Source organism: Lethenteron reissneri, chromosome 71 (genome assembly GCF_015708825.2).
Source record: "Lethenteron reissneri isolate LAM-NWPU_2019-01 chromosome 71, ASM1570882v1, whole genome shotgun sequence".
Taxonomy (NCBI): Eukaryota; Metazoa; Chordata; class Hyperoartia; order Petromyzontiformes; family Petromyzontidae; genus Lethenteron; species Lethenteron reissneri.
The window spans coordinates 3,009,143-3,030,006 of record NC_083849.1 but is presented as its reverse complement, the minus strand read 5'-3'; the positions used below and the strand labels follow the sequence as shown (position 1 = coordinate 3,030,006).

Here is a 20,864-nt window from a genome sequence, read left to right as displayed (position 1 = left end):
ACCACTCACCCCACCACTCACCACTCACCTCACCACTCACCTCACCACTCACCCCACCCTCCCCCACCACTCACCTCACCACTCATCCCCCCACTCACCTCACCACTCATCCCACCACTCACCTCACCACTCATCCCACCACTCACCCCACCACTCACCACCACCTCACTCACCACCACCACCTCACTCACCACCACCTCACCGCTCACCACCACTCACCACACCACTCACCCCACCACTCACCTCACCACTCATCCCACCACTCACCTCACCACTCACCTCACCACTCACCCCACCACTCACCTCACCACTCATCCCACCACTCACCTCACCACTCATCCCACCACTCACCCCACCACTCACCTCACCACTCATCCCACCACTCACCTCACCACTCACCTCACCACTCACCTCACCACTCACCCCACCACTCACCCCACCACTCACCCCACCACTCACCTCACCACTCACCTCACACTCACCTCACCACTCATCCCACCACTCACCCCACCACTCACCTCACCACTCACCCCACCACTCACCTCACCACTCATCCCACCACTCACCTCACCACTCATCCCACCACTCACCTCACCACTCACCACTCACCACTCACCTCACCACTCACCTCACCACTCATCCCACCACTCATCCCACCACTCACCCCACCACTCACCCCACCACTCACCTCACCACTCATCCCACCACTCATCCCACCACTCACCTCACCACTCACCTCACCACTCACCCCACCACTCACCTCACCACTCACCTCACCACTCATCCCACCACTCACCTCACCACTCACCTCACCACTCACCTCACCACTCATCCCACCACTCACCTCACCACTCACTTCACCACTCATCCCACCACTCACCTCACCACTCACCTCACCACTCACCCCACCACTCACCCCACCACTCACCTCACCACTCATCCCCCCACTCACCTCACCACTCATCCCACCACTCACCTCACCACTCATCCCACCACTCACCCCACCACTCACCACCACCTCACTCACCACCACCACCTCACTCACCACCACCTCACCGCTCACCACCACTCACCACACCACTCACCTCACCACTCACCTCACCACTCACCCCACCACTCACCCCACCACTCACCACCACCTCACTCACCACCACCTCACCACTCACCACCACCTCACCACTCACCACCACTCACCACCACCTCACCACTCACCACCACCTCACCACTTTGTGTGTGTGTCTGTGTGTGTGTCTGTGTGTGTGTGTGTGGGGAGCGGTGGTGCAGCGGTTAGCGCTACGCTGCGCTATGAACCTAGCGACCCGGGTTCGATTCCCACTCACGGCCAACACCAGTGACGATTATCTGAACCGGTCATGGGCCTCCCCTAGTTCGACTCAGCCTCAAATGAGTACCTGGTGCGGTGTGTAGTAAACATCGCCACTGGGGAGACAAAGGCGGTCGGGCGTGGTGCTGGCCACCCACCCCCTCGTGTACCGTTCTGGCCTTCATAGATGCTCGCTAACAGCACTTGCCCCTACAGTCTGTTCAGGCTATACGGGGGGATCTTTGTCTTTGTCTGTGTAAAACCGTTGACGACTCTTGACGCCGGAGTTGGAGGCACACGGGTTTATTTCACACAGCACAACAGTGGGCATATAACACTCGAGGGGGTATCGGCCCCCTCACCCGGCTAGCTGGGGATACACGCGCTAGCTACTCCTAGCCTGCCTCTTAGTCCTCCACTAACGGGCTAGGCGAGGCTATCTGGCCCGACACTGGTAAGTCGGGGTCACGGTACCCGGAGTCCCAGACCTGCTCTGACAAGAGCACCGGCTCTGGCTCTCGGAACCACGCCGCTGGCTCGATCCCGTTCGGCCCTGATAAGGACGTCGAACTAGGGGAGTCCAGGGCTTCTAGCTAAGATGTCTTCAGTCTTCTCGTTAGATTTCGATTTAAAGCTTTCGTGACTGCAGGGATTCATCTTCTTGGTTCTTTTGGTAAAGTCACGTAGAAGGGAAGACGGCTGCTTGCGTTGTGGCCGAAACGTCGTGAGAATTATTTTATTTTATTGTGTTTTATTTTTATTATTTTATTACTTCCCTTCTACGTGACTTTACCGAAAGAACCAAGAAGATCTTCTCGTTAGCTTAACATTTCCCCCCCCGAGCCCTCTGACGCATCCCCTTTTATACTCAACCCCCGCTGAAGGGTGGGGCCCCGGGCTGCCCGGTGCGGACGTCGTTGAGAGCACCCCCCCCCCCCCCCCGTGCACTCACGTAGCACCGCCCACTGTGTTTGTTTCCCATAAGCTGCCATGCATAACGGCTCTCTCTCTCTCTAACACCCCTACATCTGTGTGTCTGTCTGTGTGGGGAGCGGTGGTGCAGCGGTTAGCGCTACGCTGCGCTACGAACCCGGCGACACGGGTTCGATTCCCGCTCACGGCCAACACCGCCAGTGACGATTATCTGAACCGGTCCCGGGCCTCCACTAGGTTGACTCAGCCTGAAATGAGTACCTGGTGCGGTGTGTAGTAAACATTGTCACTGGGGGGAGACAAAGGCGGTCGGGCGTGGTGCTGGCCACCCACCCCCTCGTGTACCGTTCCGGCCTTCATAGGTGCTCGCTAACAGCACTTGCCCCTACATTCTGTTAAGGCTACACGGGGGATCTTTGTCTGTTTGTGTGTCTACGTACATATGTGTGTCTGTGTGTCCGTGTGTGTCTGTGTGTCTGTGTGTGTATCTGTGTGAGTGTCTGTGTGTGTGTCTGTGTGTGTGTCTGTGTGAGTGTCTGTGTGTGTGTCTGTGTGTGTGTCTGTGTGTGTCTGTGTGTCCGTGTGTGTCTGTGTGTGTGTCTGTATGTGTGTCTGTGTGTGTCTGTGTGTGTGTCTGTGTGTCCGTGTGTGTCTGTGTGTGTGTCTGTGTGTACGTGTGTGTCTGTCTGTGTGTCTACGTACACATGTGTGTCTGTGTGTGTGTGTGTGTGTCTGTGTGTGTGTCTCACTGTGTGTGTCTGTGTGTGTCTGTGTGTGCACCTGCAGGGGTCTCCAGGTGTGACTGGTGAAGCTGGCCCACCTGGGCCTACAGGGAAGAGGGTGTGTACAGCACAACAGCGCAGTACACACAGTACGCACAACAACAACAACAACCAACAATCGCCACTAAGTGGCGGTGACGTCACCACGACGCTTGTGCCAGGCCAAGTGCACCTTGAGGCCACGTGAAGTGTCGAACGCCCACTGGCAGGAGGTCACGGGGCAGACCCAGCAGGTGCCACGGGTCGACTAACTGAGATGACCGAGATGACTGGCTGATGCACCACCTGTGCCCCCTACTGTGCCAACTTGCTGGGCTTTAGCCACCCGGCGCTCCGCTCGTTGTTGTGAGCGTCGCTCCTCCGCCCTCCGTTGTTGTCCTCCAACTCACCCAGTAGTGTCCTTCACGAGCCTCCTCCACAGAGGCCGATCTTGACACTGCTGGTACCAGTCATCGGCAAGTCCACTCAGCTCCACATCCTCTTGTACCACATCACTCCATCCAAAAGCTGTTTAGGCATGTGGTGGCTGGGCATGCGGGCTACATGACCCAGCCAACGCAGCCTTGCCTTTCGGAGGAGCTGACCGATGGGACTTTGTCCAGATATTTCAAGGATTTGTGAGCTTCTCACACCATCTAGCCTGCTTAAACCCAGCATGGATCGTAGGCAGGCCAGCCTAAATGTTTCTAACCGGCGAAGATGTCCACGTCTCGCAAGCGTAGAGAAGGGAGGGAATGACCGTGGCCGAGAAGACCTGAAGCTTCGTGCAGTGCGACAGACCAGGTAGCTTCCACACATCGTTACGCAACCGATGAAAAGATATTGCCGCTCGACTGATTCGGAGTGAGACCTCTGCTGTTAAACCGGAGCCGGTCATGAGCACACTGCCCAGGTATGGGAAACTCTCCACTCTCTCCACTACTGCCCCATCACCAATTGGGAGTTGTGGGGGTGGAGTGTCTGATGGTACAAAATACCCAGGCAGGTGCTTAGTTTTGGTGGGGCTGATGGTAAGGCCCCACCTCTTAGTGGCACGCTCCAGGTTCAGCAGCAGTGCCTCCAACTCCTCCTCTGAGTGAGCAGCAATCACCAGGTCATCGGCAAACATAACGGATTGACCAATAGGGAGCCATCCCTTGACCACACCCGGGCATCAATCAGCCTCCCGTTGTATCTGTACCAGATGTCCATCGAAGGCTTGATGAATTACGTGGTTGGAATAGATGTTAAGTAATGTGGGAGACAGAGGACATCCTTGTAGCACCCAAGGTGAACAGGGAATTGTTCCGACTCCCGGCTATGCAGCTGCCCACCATCATGAAGGTCCTTAATGATCGTGAGCAGAGAGTCAGTGACTCCGATAGCACGAAGAACAACCCAGAGCCCAGGCCTACTGATGGTATCACAGTGCCTTGACCAAGTCAATAAAGCAGAGATGTAGATCTTGTTGGAATTCCCTACACCTCTGCTGTAGCAGACGGACAGAAAATATGGCATCTGTGCAGGACCGCCCTTTCCTGAAACCACATTGGGGCTCCGCAAGCCCCTCCTCAGCGTGCCTAGCAAGGCGATGTTGAATAATCCATGCCAGGACCTTTCCCGGCACACTGAGGAGTGAGATGCCCCTGTAGTTGTTACAGTCTGTGCGGCCCCCCTTCTCAAAGAGGGGGACCACCAGGGCATCCTTCCAGTCCTGCAGAACCCATCCAGTGGTCCAGACTGTTGTTATGATGTCATGTAGGGCAGTCTGTGCACAAACGCCACCCTCCCTCAGCATTTCGCTTGGGAGATCATCTAACAGCACTTGCCCCTGCGGTCTGTTGAGGCTACACGGTGGATCTTTGTCTTCTGCAGGGGGCGACTGGTCAGACGGGGCCCGAGGGGAGGCAAGGGGAGAAGGGAGGCAAGGTGCGTGTCTCTGTCTCTCTGTGTGTGTCTCTGTGTCTCTGTGTGTGTCTCTGTGTGTGTCTCTGTCTCTCTGTGTGTGTCTCTGTGTCTCTGTGTGTGTCTCTGTGTGTGTGTCTCTGTGTCTGTGTGTGTGTGTCTCTGTGTGTGTGTCTCTGTGTGTGTCTCTGTGTGTGTCTCTGTGTCTGTGTGTGTGTCTGTGTGTGTGTCTCTGTGTCTCTGTGTCTCTGTGTGTGTCACCGTGTCACCGTGTGTGTCTGTGTGTGTGTCTCTGTGTCTCTGTGTCTCTGTGTGTGTGTCTCTGTGTCTGTGTCTCTGTCTCTCTGTGTGTGTCTCTGTGTGTGTCTCTGTGTCTGTGTGTGTGTCTCTGTGTCTCTGTGTCTCTGTGTGTGTGTCTCTGTGTCTGTGTCTCTGTCTCTCTGTGTGTGTCTCTGTGTGTGTCTCTGTGTCTGTGTGTGTGTCTCTGTGTCTCTGTGTCTCTGTGTGTGTGTCTCTGTGTCTGTGTCTCTGTCTCTCTGTGTGTGTCTCTGTCTGTGTCTCTGTGTCTGTGTGTGTGTCTCTGTGTCTCTGTGTCTCTGTGTGTGTGTCTCTGTGTCTGTGTCTCTGTCTCTCTGTGTGTGTCTCTGTGTGTGTCTCTGTGTCTGTGTGTGTGTCTCTGTGTCTCTGTGTCTCTGTGTGTGTGTCTCTGTGTCTGTGTCTCTGTCTCTCTGTGTGTGTCTCTGTGTGTGTCTCTGTGTCTGTGTGTGTCTCTGTGTCTCTGTGTCTCTGTGTGTGTGTCTCTGTGTCTGTGTCTCTGTCTCTCTGTGTGTGTCTCTGTGTGTGTCTCTGTGTCTGTGTGTGTGTCTCTGTGTCTCTGTGTCTCTGTGTGTGTGTCTCTGTGTCTGTGTCTCTGTCTCTCTGTGTGTGTCTCTGTGTGTGTCTCTGTGTCTGTGTGTGTGTCTCTGTGTCTCTGTGTCTCTGTGTGTGTGTCTCTGTCTCTGTGTCTCTGTGTCTCTGTGTGTGTGTCTCTGTGTGTGTCTCTGTGTGTGTGTCTATGTGTCTGTGTCTCTGTCTCTCTCTGTGTCTCTGTCTGTGTGTCTCTGTGTCTGTGTCTCTGTGTCTCTGTGTGTGTCTCTGTGTGTGTGTCTCTGTGTCTGTGTCTCTGTCTCTGTGTGTGTGTCTCTGTGTGTGTGTCTCTGTGTCTGTGTCTCTGTCTGTGTTTCTCTGTGTCTTTGTGTCTCTGTGTGTGTCTCTGTCTCTGTGTGTGTCTCTGTGTCTGTGTCTCTGTCTCTCTGTGTGTGTCTCTGTGTGTGTGTCTCTGTGTCTGTGTCTCTGTCTGTGTTTCTCTGTGTCTTTGTGTCTCTGTGTGTGTCTCTGTCTCTGTGTGTGTCTCTGTCTCTGTGTCTCTGTCTCTCTGTGTGTGTCTCTGTGTGTGTGTCTCTGTGTCTGTGTCTCTGTCTGTGTTTCTCTGTGTCTTTGTGTCTCTGTGTGTGTCTCTGTCTCTGTGTGTGTCTCTGTCTCTGTGTCTCTGTCTCTCTGTGTGTGTCTCTGTCTCTGTGTCTCTGTCTCTGTCTCTCTGTGTGTGTCTCTGTCTCTGTGTCTCTGTCTCTCTGTGTGTGTCTCTGTCTCTGTGTCTCTGTCTCTGTCTCTCTGTGTGTGTCTCTGTGTCTGTGTCTCTGTCTGTGTTTCTCTGTGTCTTTGTGTCTCTGTGTGTGTCTCTGTCTCTGTGTGTGTCTCTGTCTCTGTGTCTCTGTCTCTGTCTCTCTGTGTGTGTCTCTGTCTCTGTGTCTCTGTCTCTGTCTCTCTGTGTGTGTCTCTGTCTCTGTGTCTCTGTCTCTCCGTGTGTGTCTCTGTCTCTGTGTCTCTGTCTCTGTGTCTCTGTGTGTGTCTCTGTGTGTGTCTCTGTGTCTGTGTCTCTGTGTGTGTCTCTGTGTCTGTGTGTGTCTCTGTATCTGTGTCTCTGTGTGTGTCTCTGTGTCTGTGTGTGTCTCTGTCTCTGTGTCTCTGTGTGTGTCTCTGTCTCTGTGTCTCTGTCTCTGTCTCTCTGTGTGTGTCTCTGTCTCTGTGTCTCTGTCTCTGTCTCTCTGTGTGTGTCTCTGTCTCTGTGTCTCTGTCCTCTGTCTCTCTGTGTGTGTCTCTGTCTCTGTGTCTCTGTCTCTGTCTCTCTGTGTGTGTCTCTGTCTCTGTGTCTCTGTCTCTGTCTCTCTGTGTGTGTCTCTGTCTCTGTGTCTCTGTCTCTCTGTGTGTGTCTCTGTCTCTGTGTCTCTGTCTCTGTCTCTCTGTGTGTGTCTCTGTGTCTGTGTCTCTGTCTGTGTTTCTCTGTGTGTGTCTCTGTGTCTGTGTCTCTGTCTGTGTTTCTCTGTGTCTTTGTGTCTCTGTGTGTGTCTCTGTCTCTGTGTGTGTCTCTGTCTCTGTGTCTCTGTCTCTGTCTCTCTGTGTGTGTCTCTGTCTCTGTGTCTCTGTCTCTGTCTCTCTGTGTGTGTCTCTGTCTCTGTGTCTCTGTCTCTGTCTCTCTGTGTGTGTCCTCTGTCTCTGTGTCTCTGTCTGTGTTTCTCTGTGTCTTTGTGTCTCTGTGTGTGTCTCTGTCTCTGTGTGTGTCTCTGTCTCTGTGTCTCTGTCTCTGTCTCTCTGTGTGTGTCTCTGTCTCTGTGTCTCTGTCCTCTGTCTCTCTGTGTGTGTCTCTGTCTCTGTGTCTCTGTCTCTGTCTCTCTGTGTGTGTCTCTGTGTCTGTGTCTCTGTCTGTGTTTCTCTGTGTCTTTGTGTCTCTGTCTGTGTCTCTCTGTCTCTGTGTCTCTGTGTGTGTCTCTGTGTGTGTCTCTGTGTGTCTCTGTCTCTCTGTCTCTGTGTCTCTGTGTGTGTCCTCTGTCTCTGTGTCTCTGTGTGTGTCTCTGTGTGTGTCTCTGTGTGTCTCTGTGTCTCTCTTTCTCTGTGTCTCTCTCTGTGTCTCTCTGTGTCTTTGTGTCTCTGTCTGTGTCTCTCTGTCTCTGTGTCTCTCTGTGTCTCTCTGTCTCTCTGTGTCTCTCTCTGTCTCTCTGTGTCTCTCTGTGTGTGTCTCTCTCTCTGTCTCTGTGTCTCTGCCTGTCTCTCTGTCTCTCTGTCTGTCTCTGTCTGCCTGTCTGTCTCTGTTTGTCTCTGTCTGTCTCTCTGTCTCTGTTTCTCTGTCTGTCTCTCTCTCTCTGTCTCTGTCTGTCTCTGTCTGTCTGTCTCTCTCTGTCTTGTCTCTGTCTGTCTGTCTCTCTGTCTGTCTCTCTCTCTGTCTCTCTGTCTGTCTCTCTCTGTCTCTCTCTCTGTCTGTCTCTCTCTGTCTCTCTGTCTGTCTCTCTGTCTCTCTCTGTCTCTCTGTCGGTCTCTCTCTGTCTCTCTCTGTGTCTATCTCTGTCTCTCTGTCTCTGTGTCTCTATCTCTCTGTCTCTCTGTGTCTCTCTCTGTCTGCCTGTCTGTCTCTGTCTCTCTCTGTGTCTCTGCCTCTCTGTCTATCTGTGTCTATCTCTGTGTCTCTGTCTGTCTCTCCATCTCTCTCTCTGTGTCTCTTTGTCTCTCTGTGTCTCTCTGTGTCTCTGTCTCTGTCTGTCTGTCTCTGTCTGCCTGTCTGCCTCTGTCTGTCTCTCTGTCTCTTTCTCTGTCTGTCTGTCTCTCTCTGTCTCTCTGTCTGTCTCTCTGTCTCTCTATCTCTGTCTGTCTGTCTGTCTCTGTCTGCCTGTCATTTCATTTTATTTCTCTACCCACGTGGCTTTACCGTAATTGTATTGCCTGTTATTTCTATTTCATGTTCCATCGAACGACGTGGCTTTACCGAAAGAACCAATGATGTCTCCCCGTTCGAATTCTATATGCACCTTAGTCAAGCAGTGGATAGACCCTGGCCGATGATGTTGATGCTGATCTTTCGTAGGGCTGATGTAGCCGATGCAGAGCAGCGACTTGACAATTTCACACTCGCGTGGTCAAGCGCAGATACAACCTGCCTTAGCAGCAGTAGCGGGGTAGTTGGTGAGTGTATCGTCATCGTCGTCGTTGTCGTCGTTATCGTCGTCATCGTCGTCATCATCGTCATCATCGTCGTCATCATCATCATCGTCATCATCGTCATCATCATCATCGTCATCATCATCATCATCGTCATCATCGTCATCGTCATCATCATCGTCATCATCATCGTCATCATCGTCATCATCGTCAATCATCATCATCATCATCATCGTCATCATCATCATCGTCATCATCGTCATCATCATCATCATCGTCCATCATCATCATCGTCATCATCATCATCGTCATCGTCATCATCATCATCGTCATCATCATCGTCGTCATCATCATCATCATCGTCATCATCATCATCGTCATCATCGTCGTCATCATCATCGTCATCGTCGTCATCATCGTCATCGTCATCATCGTCATCATCATCGTCATCGTCATCATCGTCATCATCATCGTCATCATCATCGTCATCATCATCGTCATCATCATCGTCATCATCATCGTCATCATCGTCGTCGTCATCATCATCATCGTCATCATCGTCATCATCATCATCGTCATCATCATCATCATCGTCATCATCGTCATCGTCATCATCATCGTCATCATCATCGTCATCATCGTCATCATCGTCATCATCATCATCGTCATCATCGTCATCATCATCAGTCATCGTCATCATCGTCATCGTCATCATCGTCGTCATCATCGTCATCGTCATCATCATCATCGTCATCATCATCGTCATCATCATCATCATCATCGTCATCATCATCGTCATCATCGTCATCATCGTCATCATCATCATCATCATCGTCATCGTCGTCATCATCATCATCATCGTCATCATCATCATCATCATCGTCATCATCATCATCATCGTCATCATCGTCGTCATCATCGTCATCGTCATCATCGTCATCATCATCATCATCATCGTCATCATCGTCATCATCGTCGTCATCATCGTCGTCATCATCGTCATCATCATCGTCATCATCGTCATCATCGTCATCATCATCATCATCATCGTCATCGTCGTCATCATCATCATCATCGTCATCATCATCATCATCATCGTCATCATCATCATCATCGTCATCATCGTCGTCATCATCGTCATCGTCATCATCGTCATCATCATCATCATCATCGTCATCATCGTCATCATCGTCGTCATCATCGTCGTCATCATCGTCATCATCATCGTCATCATCGTCATCATCGTCATCATCATTATTATCGTCGTCGTCGCTGCGCTGTCTGCTTCATCGTAGTTTGTGGATGGTGTCATGGCGTCGCTGCGCCTTCTACTCACGGTCGGTTCCAGATGACCGCGGCCGCACCGCTGCTCACGTAGAGTCTTTAACGTGCAGACATTTACCTGGTCTGACGCTGCTCTTCCTCACCCCCCCACCCTCCCCCCACCACCCTCCCACCACCATTACCCCACCACCACCCCCACCACCACCCACCCCCCACCACCACCCCCCACCACCCTCCCCCCACCACCCCCCCCACCCCCACCCTCACCACCCCCCCACCCCCACACCACCCCCCCACATCCCCCCACCCCCCCACCCTCCCCCCACCACCCCCCCCACCACCACCCCCCACCACCCCCCCACCATTACCCCCCACCACCACCCTCTGCACCCCCCCACCCCCACACCACCCCCCCACCACCCCCCACATTCCCCCACCCCCCCCACCCACCACCTCCCCCCCCCCACCACCCCCCCACCCTCCCCCCACCCTCCCCCCTCCACTCCCCACCCCCACCCTCACCACCCCCCCACCGCCACACCACCCCCCCACATCCCCCCACCCCCCCACCCTCCCCCCACCACCCCCCCCACCACCACCCCCCACCACCCCCCCACCATTACCCCCCACCACCACCCTCACCACCCCCCCACCCCCACACCACCCCCCCACCACCCCCCACATTCCCCCACCCCCCCCACCCACCACCTCCCCCCCCCACCACCCCCCCACCCTCCCCCCACCCTCCCCCCTCCACTCCCCACCCCACCCCCCCACCACCCCCCACCACCACCCCACCACTCCCCCCACCACCCCACCACTACTCCCCACCCCCCCACAGGGCGAGCCTGGGGCTTCGGGGCCGCCAGGCAAGACAGGCTCCGTTGGGCCTCAGGGCGTCTCCGGCAAGCAAGGGCCGGAGGGCCTCAGGGGGCTCCCGGGGCCGCAGGTAACCACGGCGACCGCGCCAGGCTGGGTGCGCGTCGTCGCTACGGCGCTCGTGCCAGGCACACTACGCCGTACACTACGATACACACTACGCTATACACTACGCTATACACTACGCTACATACTACACTATACACTACGCTATACACTACTATACACTACACTATACACTACTATACACTACACTATACACTACTATACACTACACTATACACTACTATACACTACTATACACTACACTGTACACTACACTATACACTACACTATACACTACTATACACTACACTATACACTACTATACACGACTATACACTACACTATACACTACACTATACACTACTATACACTACACTATACACTACTATACACTACACTATACACTACTATACACTACAATATACACTACTGTACACTACTATACACTACACTATACACTACACTATACACTACACTATACACTACTATACACTACACTATACACTACTATACACGACTATACACTACACTATACACTACACTATACACTACTATACACTACTATACACTACACTATACACTACACTATACACTACACTATACACTGCACTATACACTACACTATACACTACTATACACTACACTATACACTACACTATACACTAGTATACACTACACTATACACTACCACTATACACTACACTATACACTACACTACACTATACACTACACTATACACTACGCTATACACTACACTATACACTACTATACACGACTATACACTACACTATACACTACACTATACACTACAATATACACTACACTATACACTACACTATACACTACACTATATACGGCTATACACTACACTATACACTACTATACACTGCACTATACACTACACTATACACTACACTATACACTACGCTATACACTACACACGGCTATACACTACACTATACACTACTATATACACTACACTATACACGACTATACACTACGCTATACACTACTATACACTACACTATACACTACACTATACACTACTATACACTACACACTTTGTGTCTCTGTGCGAATGTCTCTGTGTCTCTGTGTGTGTGTCTGTGTGTGTCTCTGTATGTCTCTGTGTGTGTCTGTGTGTGTCTCTGTATGTCTCTGTGTGTCTCTGTGTCTCTGTGTGTGTCTCTGTGTGTCTCTCTGTGCATGTGTCTTTGTGTCTCTGTGTTTCTGTGTGTGTCTCTCTCTGGGTCTCTCTATCTGTGTGTCTTTGTATGTCTCTGTGTGACTCTCTGTGCGTGTGTCTCTGTGTCTCTGTGTGTGTCTCTCTCTTTGTCTCTCTGTGCGTGTGTCTGTGTGTGTCTATGTGTGTCTGTGTGTGTCTCTCTGTGTGTGTCTCACTGTGTCTCTGTATGTGTCTCTGTATGTGTGTCTTTCTGTGTGTGTCTCACTGTGTGTGTCTCACTGTTCTCTGTGTGTGTGTCTATGTGTGTGTGTCACTGTGTCTCTGTGTGTGTGTCTCTGTGTGTGTGTCTGTGTGTGTGTGTCACTGTGTCTCTGTGTGTGTGTCTCTGTGTGTGTGTCTGTGTGTGTGTCACTGTGTCTCTGTGTGTGTGTCTCTGTGTGTGTGTCTATGTGTGTGTGTCACTATGTCTCTGTGTGTGTGTCTCTGTGTCTGTGTCTCACTGTGTCTCTGTGTGTGTGTCTGTGTCTCTGTGTCTCACTGTTCTCTGTGTGTGTGTCTTTATGTGTCTGTGTCTCACTGTGTCTCTGTGTGTGTGTCTCTGTGTGTGTGTCTCTGTGTGTGTCTCTGTGTGTGTTTCACTGTGTCTCTGTGTGTGTGTCTCTGTGTGTGTCTCTGTGTGTGTGTCTCTGTGTGTGTCTCTGTGTGTGTCTCACTGTGTGTATCTGTGTGTGTGTGTCTCACTGTGTCTCTGTGTGTGTCTCTTTGTGTGTCTCTCTGTGTGTGTGTCTCTGTGTGTGTGTCTCACTGTGTCTCTGTGTGTGTGTCTCTGTGTCTCTGTGTGTGTGTCTCACTGTTCTCTGTGTGTGTGTCTCACTGTGTGTGTCTGTGTGTATGTGTCTCACTGTGTGTATCTGTGTGTGTGTCTCACTGTTCTCTGTGTGTCTCACTGTGTCTCTGTGTGTGTGTCTCTGTGTCTCTGTGTGTGTGTCTCACTGTTCTCTGTGTGTGTGTCTCACTGTGTGTGTCTGTGTGTATGTGTCTCACTGTGTGTATCTGTGTGTGTGTCTCACTGTTCTCTGTGTGTCTCACTGTGTCTCTGTGTGTGTGTCTCTGTGTCTCTGTGTGTGTGTCTCACTGTTCTCTGTGTGTGTGTCTCACTGTGTGTGTCTGTGTGTATGTGTCTCACTGTGTGTATCTGTGTGTGTGTCTCACTGTTCTCTGTGTGTCTCACTGTGTCTCTGTGTGTGTGTCTCTGTGTCTCTGTGTGTGTGTCTCACTGTTCTCTGTGTGTGTGTCTCACTGTGTGTGTCTGTGTGTATGTGTCTCACTGTGTGTATCTGTGTGTGTGTGTCTCACTGTGTCTCTTTGTGTGTCTCTCTGTGTGTGTGTCTCTGTGTGTGTGTCTTCTCAGGGTGATCAAGGCAAGCAAGGAATACGAGGCTCAGAGGGGCCTCCAGGTCCTGTGGTATGTCCTCACCCTCACCCCGTGTCCTCACCCTCACCCCCTCACCCCGCCTCCTCACCCTCACCCCCTCACCCTCACCTCATCTCCTCACCACCACCCCGCCTCCACACCCCGTCTCCTCACCCTCACCTCCTCACCCTCACCCCGTGTCCTCACCCTCACCCCCTCACCCTCACCCCTCTCCTCACCCCCTCACCCTCACCCCCTCACCCTCACCCCCTCACCCTCACCCCTCTCCTCACCCCCTCACCCCCTCACCCCCTCACCCTCACCCCCTCACCCCCTCACCCCTCACCTCATCTCCTCACCACCACCCCGCCTCCTCACCCCGTCTCCTCACCCCCTCACCCTCACCCCCTCACCCCGTCTCCTCACCACCACCCCGCCTCCACACCCCGTCTCCTCACCCCGCCTCCTCACCCTCACCCCCTCACCCTCACCCCGTCTCCTCACCCCTCACCCTGCCTCCTCACCCTCACCCCCTCACCCTCTCCCCCTCACCCTCACCCCGTCTCCTCACCCCTCACCCTGCCTCCTCACCCTCACCCCCTCACCCTCACCCCCTCACCCTCACCACGTCTCCTCACCCTCACTCCGTCTCCTCACCCTCACCCCCTCACCCTCACCCCCTCACCCTCACCCCCTCACCCTCACCTCATCTCCTCACCACCACCCCGCCTCCTCACCCTCACCCCCTCACCCCTTCACCCTCACCCCGCCTCCTCACCCTCACCCCCTCACCGCCTCACCCTCACCTCACCCCCTCACCCTCACCCCCTCACCCTCACCCCGTCTCCTCACCCCTCACCCTGCCTCCTCACCCCGTCTCCTCACTCCGCCTCCTCACCCTCACCCCCTCACCCTCACCACGTCTCCTCACCCTCGGATTTGCAGTTGTAAATAAAATAATAAAAATAAACATTATAAAATTCTCACGACGTTTAGATTGCAACACAAGCAATCGTCATGGGGTGTGAAAAAAAGTAAATTTTCTTGCTGTGATTTTCACACCTGACGATGATTGCTTGCGTTGCAATCGAAACGTCGTGATAATTTTATTGTTTCATATTTATTATTTTTTCATTTCCCTTCTACGTGACTTTACCGAAAGAACTCAACAAAATGAATCCCTGCAGTCACGAAAGCTTTAAATCGAAATTGAGCTTACCCGTACCCGTACCCTACCCGTACCCGTACCCTACCCGTACCCTACCCGTACCCGTACCCTACCCGTACCGTACCCTACCCGTACCCTACCCGTACCCTACCCGTACCCGGCCGTACCCTACCCGTACCCTACCCGTACCCTACCCGTACCCGTACCCTACCCGTACCCGTACCCTACCTGTACCCTACCCGTACCCTACCCGTACCCTACCCTACCCGTACCCTACCCGTACCCTACCCGTACCCTACCCGTACCCGGCCGTACCCGTACCCTACCCGTACCCTACCCGTACCCTACCCGTACCCTAACCGTACCCGTACCCTACCCGTACCCTACCTGTACCCGTACCCTACCCGTACCCTACCCGTACCCTACCCGTACCCTACCCGTACGCTAACCGTACCCGAACTCTACCCGTACCCTACCTGTACCCGTACTTTACCCGTACCCTACCCGTACCCGTACCCTACCCGTACCCTACCCGTACCCTACCCGTACTCGGCCGTACCCGTACCCTACCCGTACCCTACCCGTACCCTACCCGTACCCTACCCGTACCCGTACCCTACCCGTACCCTACCCGTACCCTACCCGTACCCTACCCGTACCCGTACCCTACCCGTACCGTACCCTACCCGTACCCTACCCGTACCCTACCCGTACCCGGCCGTACCCTACCCGTACCCTACCCGTACCCGTACCCTACCCGTACCCGTACCCTACCCGTACCCTACCCGTACCCTACCTGTACCCTACCCGTACCCTACCCGTACCCTACCCTACCCGTACCCTACCCTACCCGTACCCTACCCGTACCCTACCCTACCCGTACCCTACCCGTACCCTACCCTACCCGTACCCTACCCGTACCCTACCCGTACCCTACCCGTACCCGGCCGTACCCGTACCCTACCCGTACCCTACCCGTACCCTACCCGTACCCTAACCGTACCCGAACCCTACCCGTACCCTACCTGTACCCGTACCCTACCCGTACCCTACCCGTACCCTACCCGTACCCTACCCGTACGCTAACCGTACCCGAACCCTACCCGTACCCTACCTGTACCCGTACCCTACCCGTACCCTACCCGTACCCGTACCCTACCCGTACCCTACCCGTACCCTACCCGTACTCGGCCGTACCCGTACCCTACCCGTACCCTACCCGTACCCTACCCGTACCCTACCCGTACCCTACCCGTACCCTACCCGTACCCGTACCCTACCTGTACCCTACTCGTACCCTACCCGTACCCTACCTGTACCCGTACCCTACCCGTACCCTACCCGTACCCTACCCGTACCCTACCCATACCCGTACCCTACCCGTACCCTACCCGTACCCTACCGGGTAGGGTACGGGTAGGGTAATGGTATCGGGTACCCGATTGCGACCTCTGGGATGAAGCCATGTTGCAGGCGCGGGTGGGTTGATTCTAGGAACTTGAATTGCGAGAAGAGACAAGACGTTGGGAAATGAGTGACAATCACGGTGACTCACCAGTGACTCACGGCCTACCCGTACCCGTACCCGGCCGCACCAGGGTCGCAAACGGGTACCCGTACCCGGCCGGGTAGCCGGGTAGTCGGGTATCGGGTAGGGTACGGGTATCGGGTACCCGGTTGCGACCTCTGACCCACGGCCGCCCCCCGTGTCGCGTATGCAGGGACCGCCAGGCCTTCCTGGACTCAAGGGCGACTCCGGGTCCAAGGGACAGAAGGTGAGAGGGGGAGGAGGTGGGAGAGTGGTGGTGCAGCGGTTGGCGCAGCGCTAGGTCGACTCAGCCTCAAATGAGTAACCTGGTGTAGCGTAGTGAACATCGCCAATGGGGAGACAAAGGCGGCCGGGCGTGGTGCTGGCCACCCACCCCCTCGTGTGCCACAGCGCCGGTAGCCTTCATAGGCGCTGCTGCTGCTACTCGCTAACAGCACTTGCCCCTACATCGTGTTGAGGCTACACGGGGGAGCTTTGTCTTTAGAGGGTGGGGAGCGGTGGTGCTGCTACTCGCTACTAACGGCACTTGCCCCCACAGTCTGTTAGAGGCTACACGGGGGATCTTTGTCTTTGTGTATGCTGAGCGCTGCTGCTGCTACTCTCCTACTAACAGCACTTGCCCCCGCAGTTTGTTAGAGGCTACACGGGGGATCTTTGTCTTTAGAGGGTGGGGAGCGGTGGTGCTGCTACTCGCTACTAACAGCACTTGCCCCCGCAGTCTGTTAGGGCTACACGGGGGATCTTTGTCTTTGTGTGTGGGGAGCGGTGGTGCTGCTACTCGCTACTAACAGCACTTGCCCCAACACTCTGTTGAGGGCTACACGGGGGATCTTTGTCTTTGTGTGTATGCTGACCGGTGGCACGGCTTGCCCCCAGCCAGTCTTGTCGAAGGCTACCCGGGTGACCTTTGTCTTTGTGTGCCCCCCCCCCTATCTCCGCTCCGCGTAGGGACACTCCGGCCTCATCGGCCTCATCGGCCCCCCGGGCGAGCAGGGCGAGAAGGGCGACCGAGGCCTCTCGGGGCCCGCCGGCACGCGGGGGCCCAAGGGAGAACAGGTACGTGGTGGGGGGCTACCTCTGCGGTAGGGGGCTACCTCTGTGGGGGGCTACCTCTGTGGTAGGGGGCTACCTCTGTGGTAGGGGGCTACCTCTGTTGTGGGGGGGCAGGTACAGAGAGGCCTGATTCCACCAGGCCCGTCGGGAAACAACCACGGCACGTGGTGGCCTTGTTGGTCGAGTGTGGATGTGTGTGTGTGTGTCTGTGTGTCACGATCTGTGTGTCTGTGTGTGTCACCATCTGTGTGTGTCTGTGTGTCACGGTCTGTGTGTGTGTGTGTGTGTCACGGTCTGTGTGTGTCTGTGTGTCACGGTCTGTGTGTGTCACGGTCTGTGTGTGTCTGTGTGTCACGGTCTGTGTGTGTCTGTGTGTCACGGTCTGTGTGTGTGTGTGTGTCACGGTCTGTGTGTGTCTGTGTGTCACGGTCTATGCGTCTGTGTGTGTGTGTGTCACCGTCTGTGTGTGTCTGTGTGTCACGGTCTGTGGCAGTCTGTGTGTCACGGTCTGTGTGTGTGTGTGTGTCACGGTCTATGTGTGTGTGTGTAACGGTCTGTGTGTGTCTGTGTGTAACGGTCTGTGTGTGTGTGTGTGCATCACGGTCTGTGTGTCACGATCTGTGTGTGTCTGTGTGACGGTCTATGCGTGCGTGTCTTGTGTGTGTCTGTGTGTCACGGTCTATGCGTCTCTGTGTGTGTGTCACCGTCTGTGTGTGTCTGTGTCATGGTCTATGTCTGTGTGTCAGGGTCTGTGTGTGTCTGTGTGTGACGGTCTATGCGTCTATGTGTGTGTGTGTGTCACCGTCTGTGTGTGTCTGTGTGTGTCTGTGTGTGTGTGTCTGTGTGTGTGTGTGACACGATCTGTGTGTGTGTCAGGGTCTGTGTGTGTCTGTGTGTGACGGCCTACGCGTGCGTGTCTTGTGTGTGTATGTGTGTCTGTGTGTCACGGTCTATACGTCTGTATGTGTGTGTCACCGTCTGTGTGTGTGTGTCACCGTCTGTGTGTGTCTGTGTGTCACGGTCTATGTGTGTCTGTGTGTGACTGTGTGTGTGTGTCTGTGTGTCACGGTTTGTGTGTGTCTGTATGTCACGGTCTATGTGTGTCTGTGTGTGTGTGTGACTGTGTGTCTGTGTGTGTGTGTGTGTCTGTGTGTCACGGTTTGTGTGTGTCTGTGTGTCACGGTCTATGTGTGTGTGTGACTGTGTGTGTGTTCATGTCTGTGTGTGTGTGTCTATGTGTGTCTGTGTGTGTTCATGTCTGTGTGTGTGTGTCTGTGTGTGACTGTCTGTGTGTGTTCATGCCTGTGTGTCTGTGTGTGTGTGTCTGTGTGTGTTCATGTCTGTGTGTCTGTGTGTGTGTGTGTGTGACTGTGTGTGTGTGTCTGTGTGTGTTCATGTCTGTGTGTCTGTGTGTGTGTTCATGTCTGTTTGTGTGTGTCTGTGTGTCACGGTCTATGTGTGTCTGTGTGTGTGACTGTGTGTGTCCGTCACAGGGAATTCCAGGCCCGGCTGGGCCATCTGGCCCTGGAGGATCCGCTGGCAACCCTGTGAGCTCACCACACACAGCACACATCATACACATCATACACATCATACACAGCACACCACACACAGCACACCACACACAGCACACCACACATCACACATCATACACATCACACAGCATACCACACACATACACACAGCACACCACACACAGCACACACAGCACACACATCATACACAGCACACACATCATACACATCATACACATCATACACAGCACACCACACACAGCACACACACACAGTACACCACACACACCACACACATCATACACACACACAGCACACCACACACAGCACGCCACACATCACACACACACAGCACACCACACACATGGCACACCACACACACCACACCACACACATCATACACACCACACACACACCACACCACACACACACCACACCACACACACGGAACACCACACACAGCACACCACACACATCATACACACACATCATACACACAGCACACCACACACAGCACACACATCATGCACACCACACACAGCACACCACACACAGCACACCACACATCACACACATCACACACAGCACACACACACCAGACACACACCACACACACCACACCACACATCATACACACACCACATACATCATACACACCACACACACCACACCACACATCATACACACACCACACACATCATACACACACCACACACATCATACACACACCACACACATCATACACACCACACACAGCACACCACACATCATACACACGCCACACACACCATACACACCACACACCCCATACCACACACACGGCACACCACACACAGCACACCACACACACATCACACACCCCACGCACACCACACACACCACACACACACCACACACATCACACACACCACACACACACACCACACACACCACACACAGCACACATCATACACACATCACACACGGCACACCACACACAGCACACCACACACATCATACACACATCATACACACAACACACACCACACACACCACACACACCACACACACACCACACACCACACACACCACACAACACACACCACACACACATCGCACACATCACACACACCACACACACACCACGCACACCACACACACCCCATACACCACACACACGGCATACCACGTGCTTCATACCAGCGGATTGCTGGGTTTGTAGCGCAGTGCGCTAACCGCTGCACCCCTGCTCACCATATCCCTGCGTGTCTCTCTGTGTCTCCCCGCGTGTCTCCCTGTGTCTCCACGTGTCTCCACGTGTCTCCGTGTGTGTCTCTGTGTGTGTCTCTCTGTGTTTTTGTGTGCATGTGTGTCTCTTTGTGCGTGTGTCTCTGTGTCTCTTTGTGTGTCTCTCTGTGCGTGTGTCTCTCTGTATGTTCTCTGTGCGTGTGTATCTGTGTGTCTTCCTGTGTGTCTCTGTGTGTGTGTGTGTCTCTGTGTGTCTCTGTGTGTCTTCCTGTGTGTCTCTGTGTGTGTCTCTGTGTGTGTCTGTGTGTCTCTGTGTGTCTCTGTGTGTGTCTGTGTGTCTCCCTGTGTGTCTCCCTGTGTGTGTCTGTGTGTCTGTGTGTCTGTGTGTCTCCGCGTGTCTCTGACCAGGGTGCTCCAGGACCAAAGGGAGCTAAAGGTGCATCGGTGAGTGTGCGCACACACACAGACACACACGTGTACACACACACACGTGTACACACACACACACACGTGTACACACACACGTGTACACACACACGCGTGTACACACACACACGTGTACAACAATGTTGAGAGTGGGATGGTGAGCGCAGTGGTGAGCGAGGTGGTGAGCGAGGTGGTGAGCGAGTTGGTGAGCGAGCCGGCGAGCGAGTTGG

General features: G+C 54.0%; 1 protein-coding gene across 1 annotated transcript in view; it reads left to right on the top strand.

Moving 5' to 3' along the window:
- Positions 1 to 20,864, top strand: part of LOC133361202 (collagen alpha-1(I) chain-like) — a 43,183-nt gene that overhangs the window by 14,147 nt on the left and 8,172 nt on the right. The window contains exons 5-12 of the mRNA XM_061580086.1: positions 3,044 to 3,097; positions 4,894 to 4,947; positions 11,015 to 11,122; positions 13,695 to 13,748; positions 16,587 to 16,640; positions 17,363 to 17,470; positions 18,961 to 19,014; positions 20,617 to 20,656. Of these exons, the coding sequence (XP_061436070.1) occupies positions 3,044 to 3,097; positions 4,894 to 4,947; positions 11,015 to 11,122; positions 13,695 to 13,748; positions 16,587 to 16,640; positions 17,363 to 17,470; positions 18,961 to 19,014; positions 20,617 to 20,656 (526 nt within the window). The remainder of the gene's footprint in view (positions 1 to 3,043; positions 3,098 to 4,893; positions 4,948 to 11,014; positions 11,123 to 13,694; positions 13,749 to 16,586; positions 16,641 to 17,362; positions 17,471 to 18,960; positions 19,015 to 20,616; positions 20,657 to 20,864) is intronic.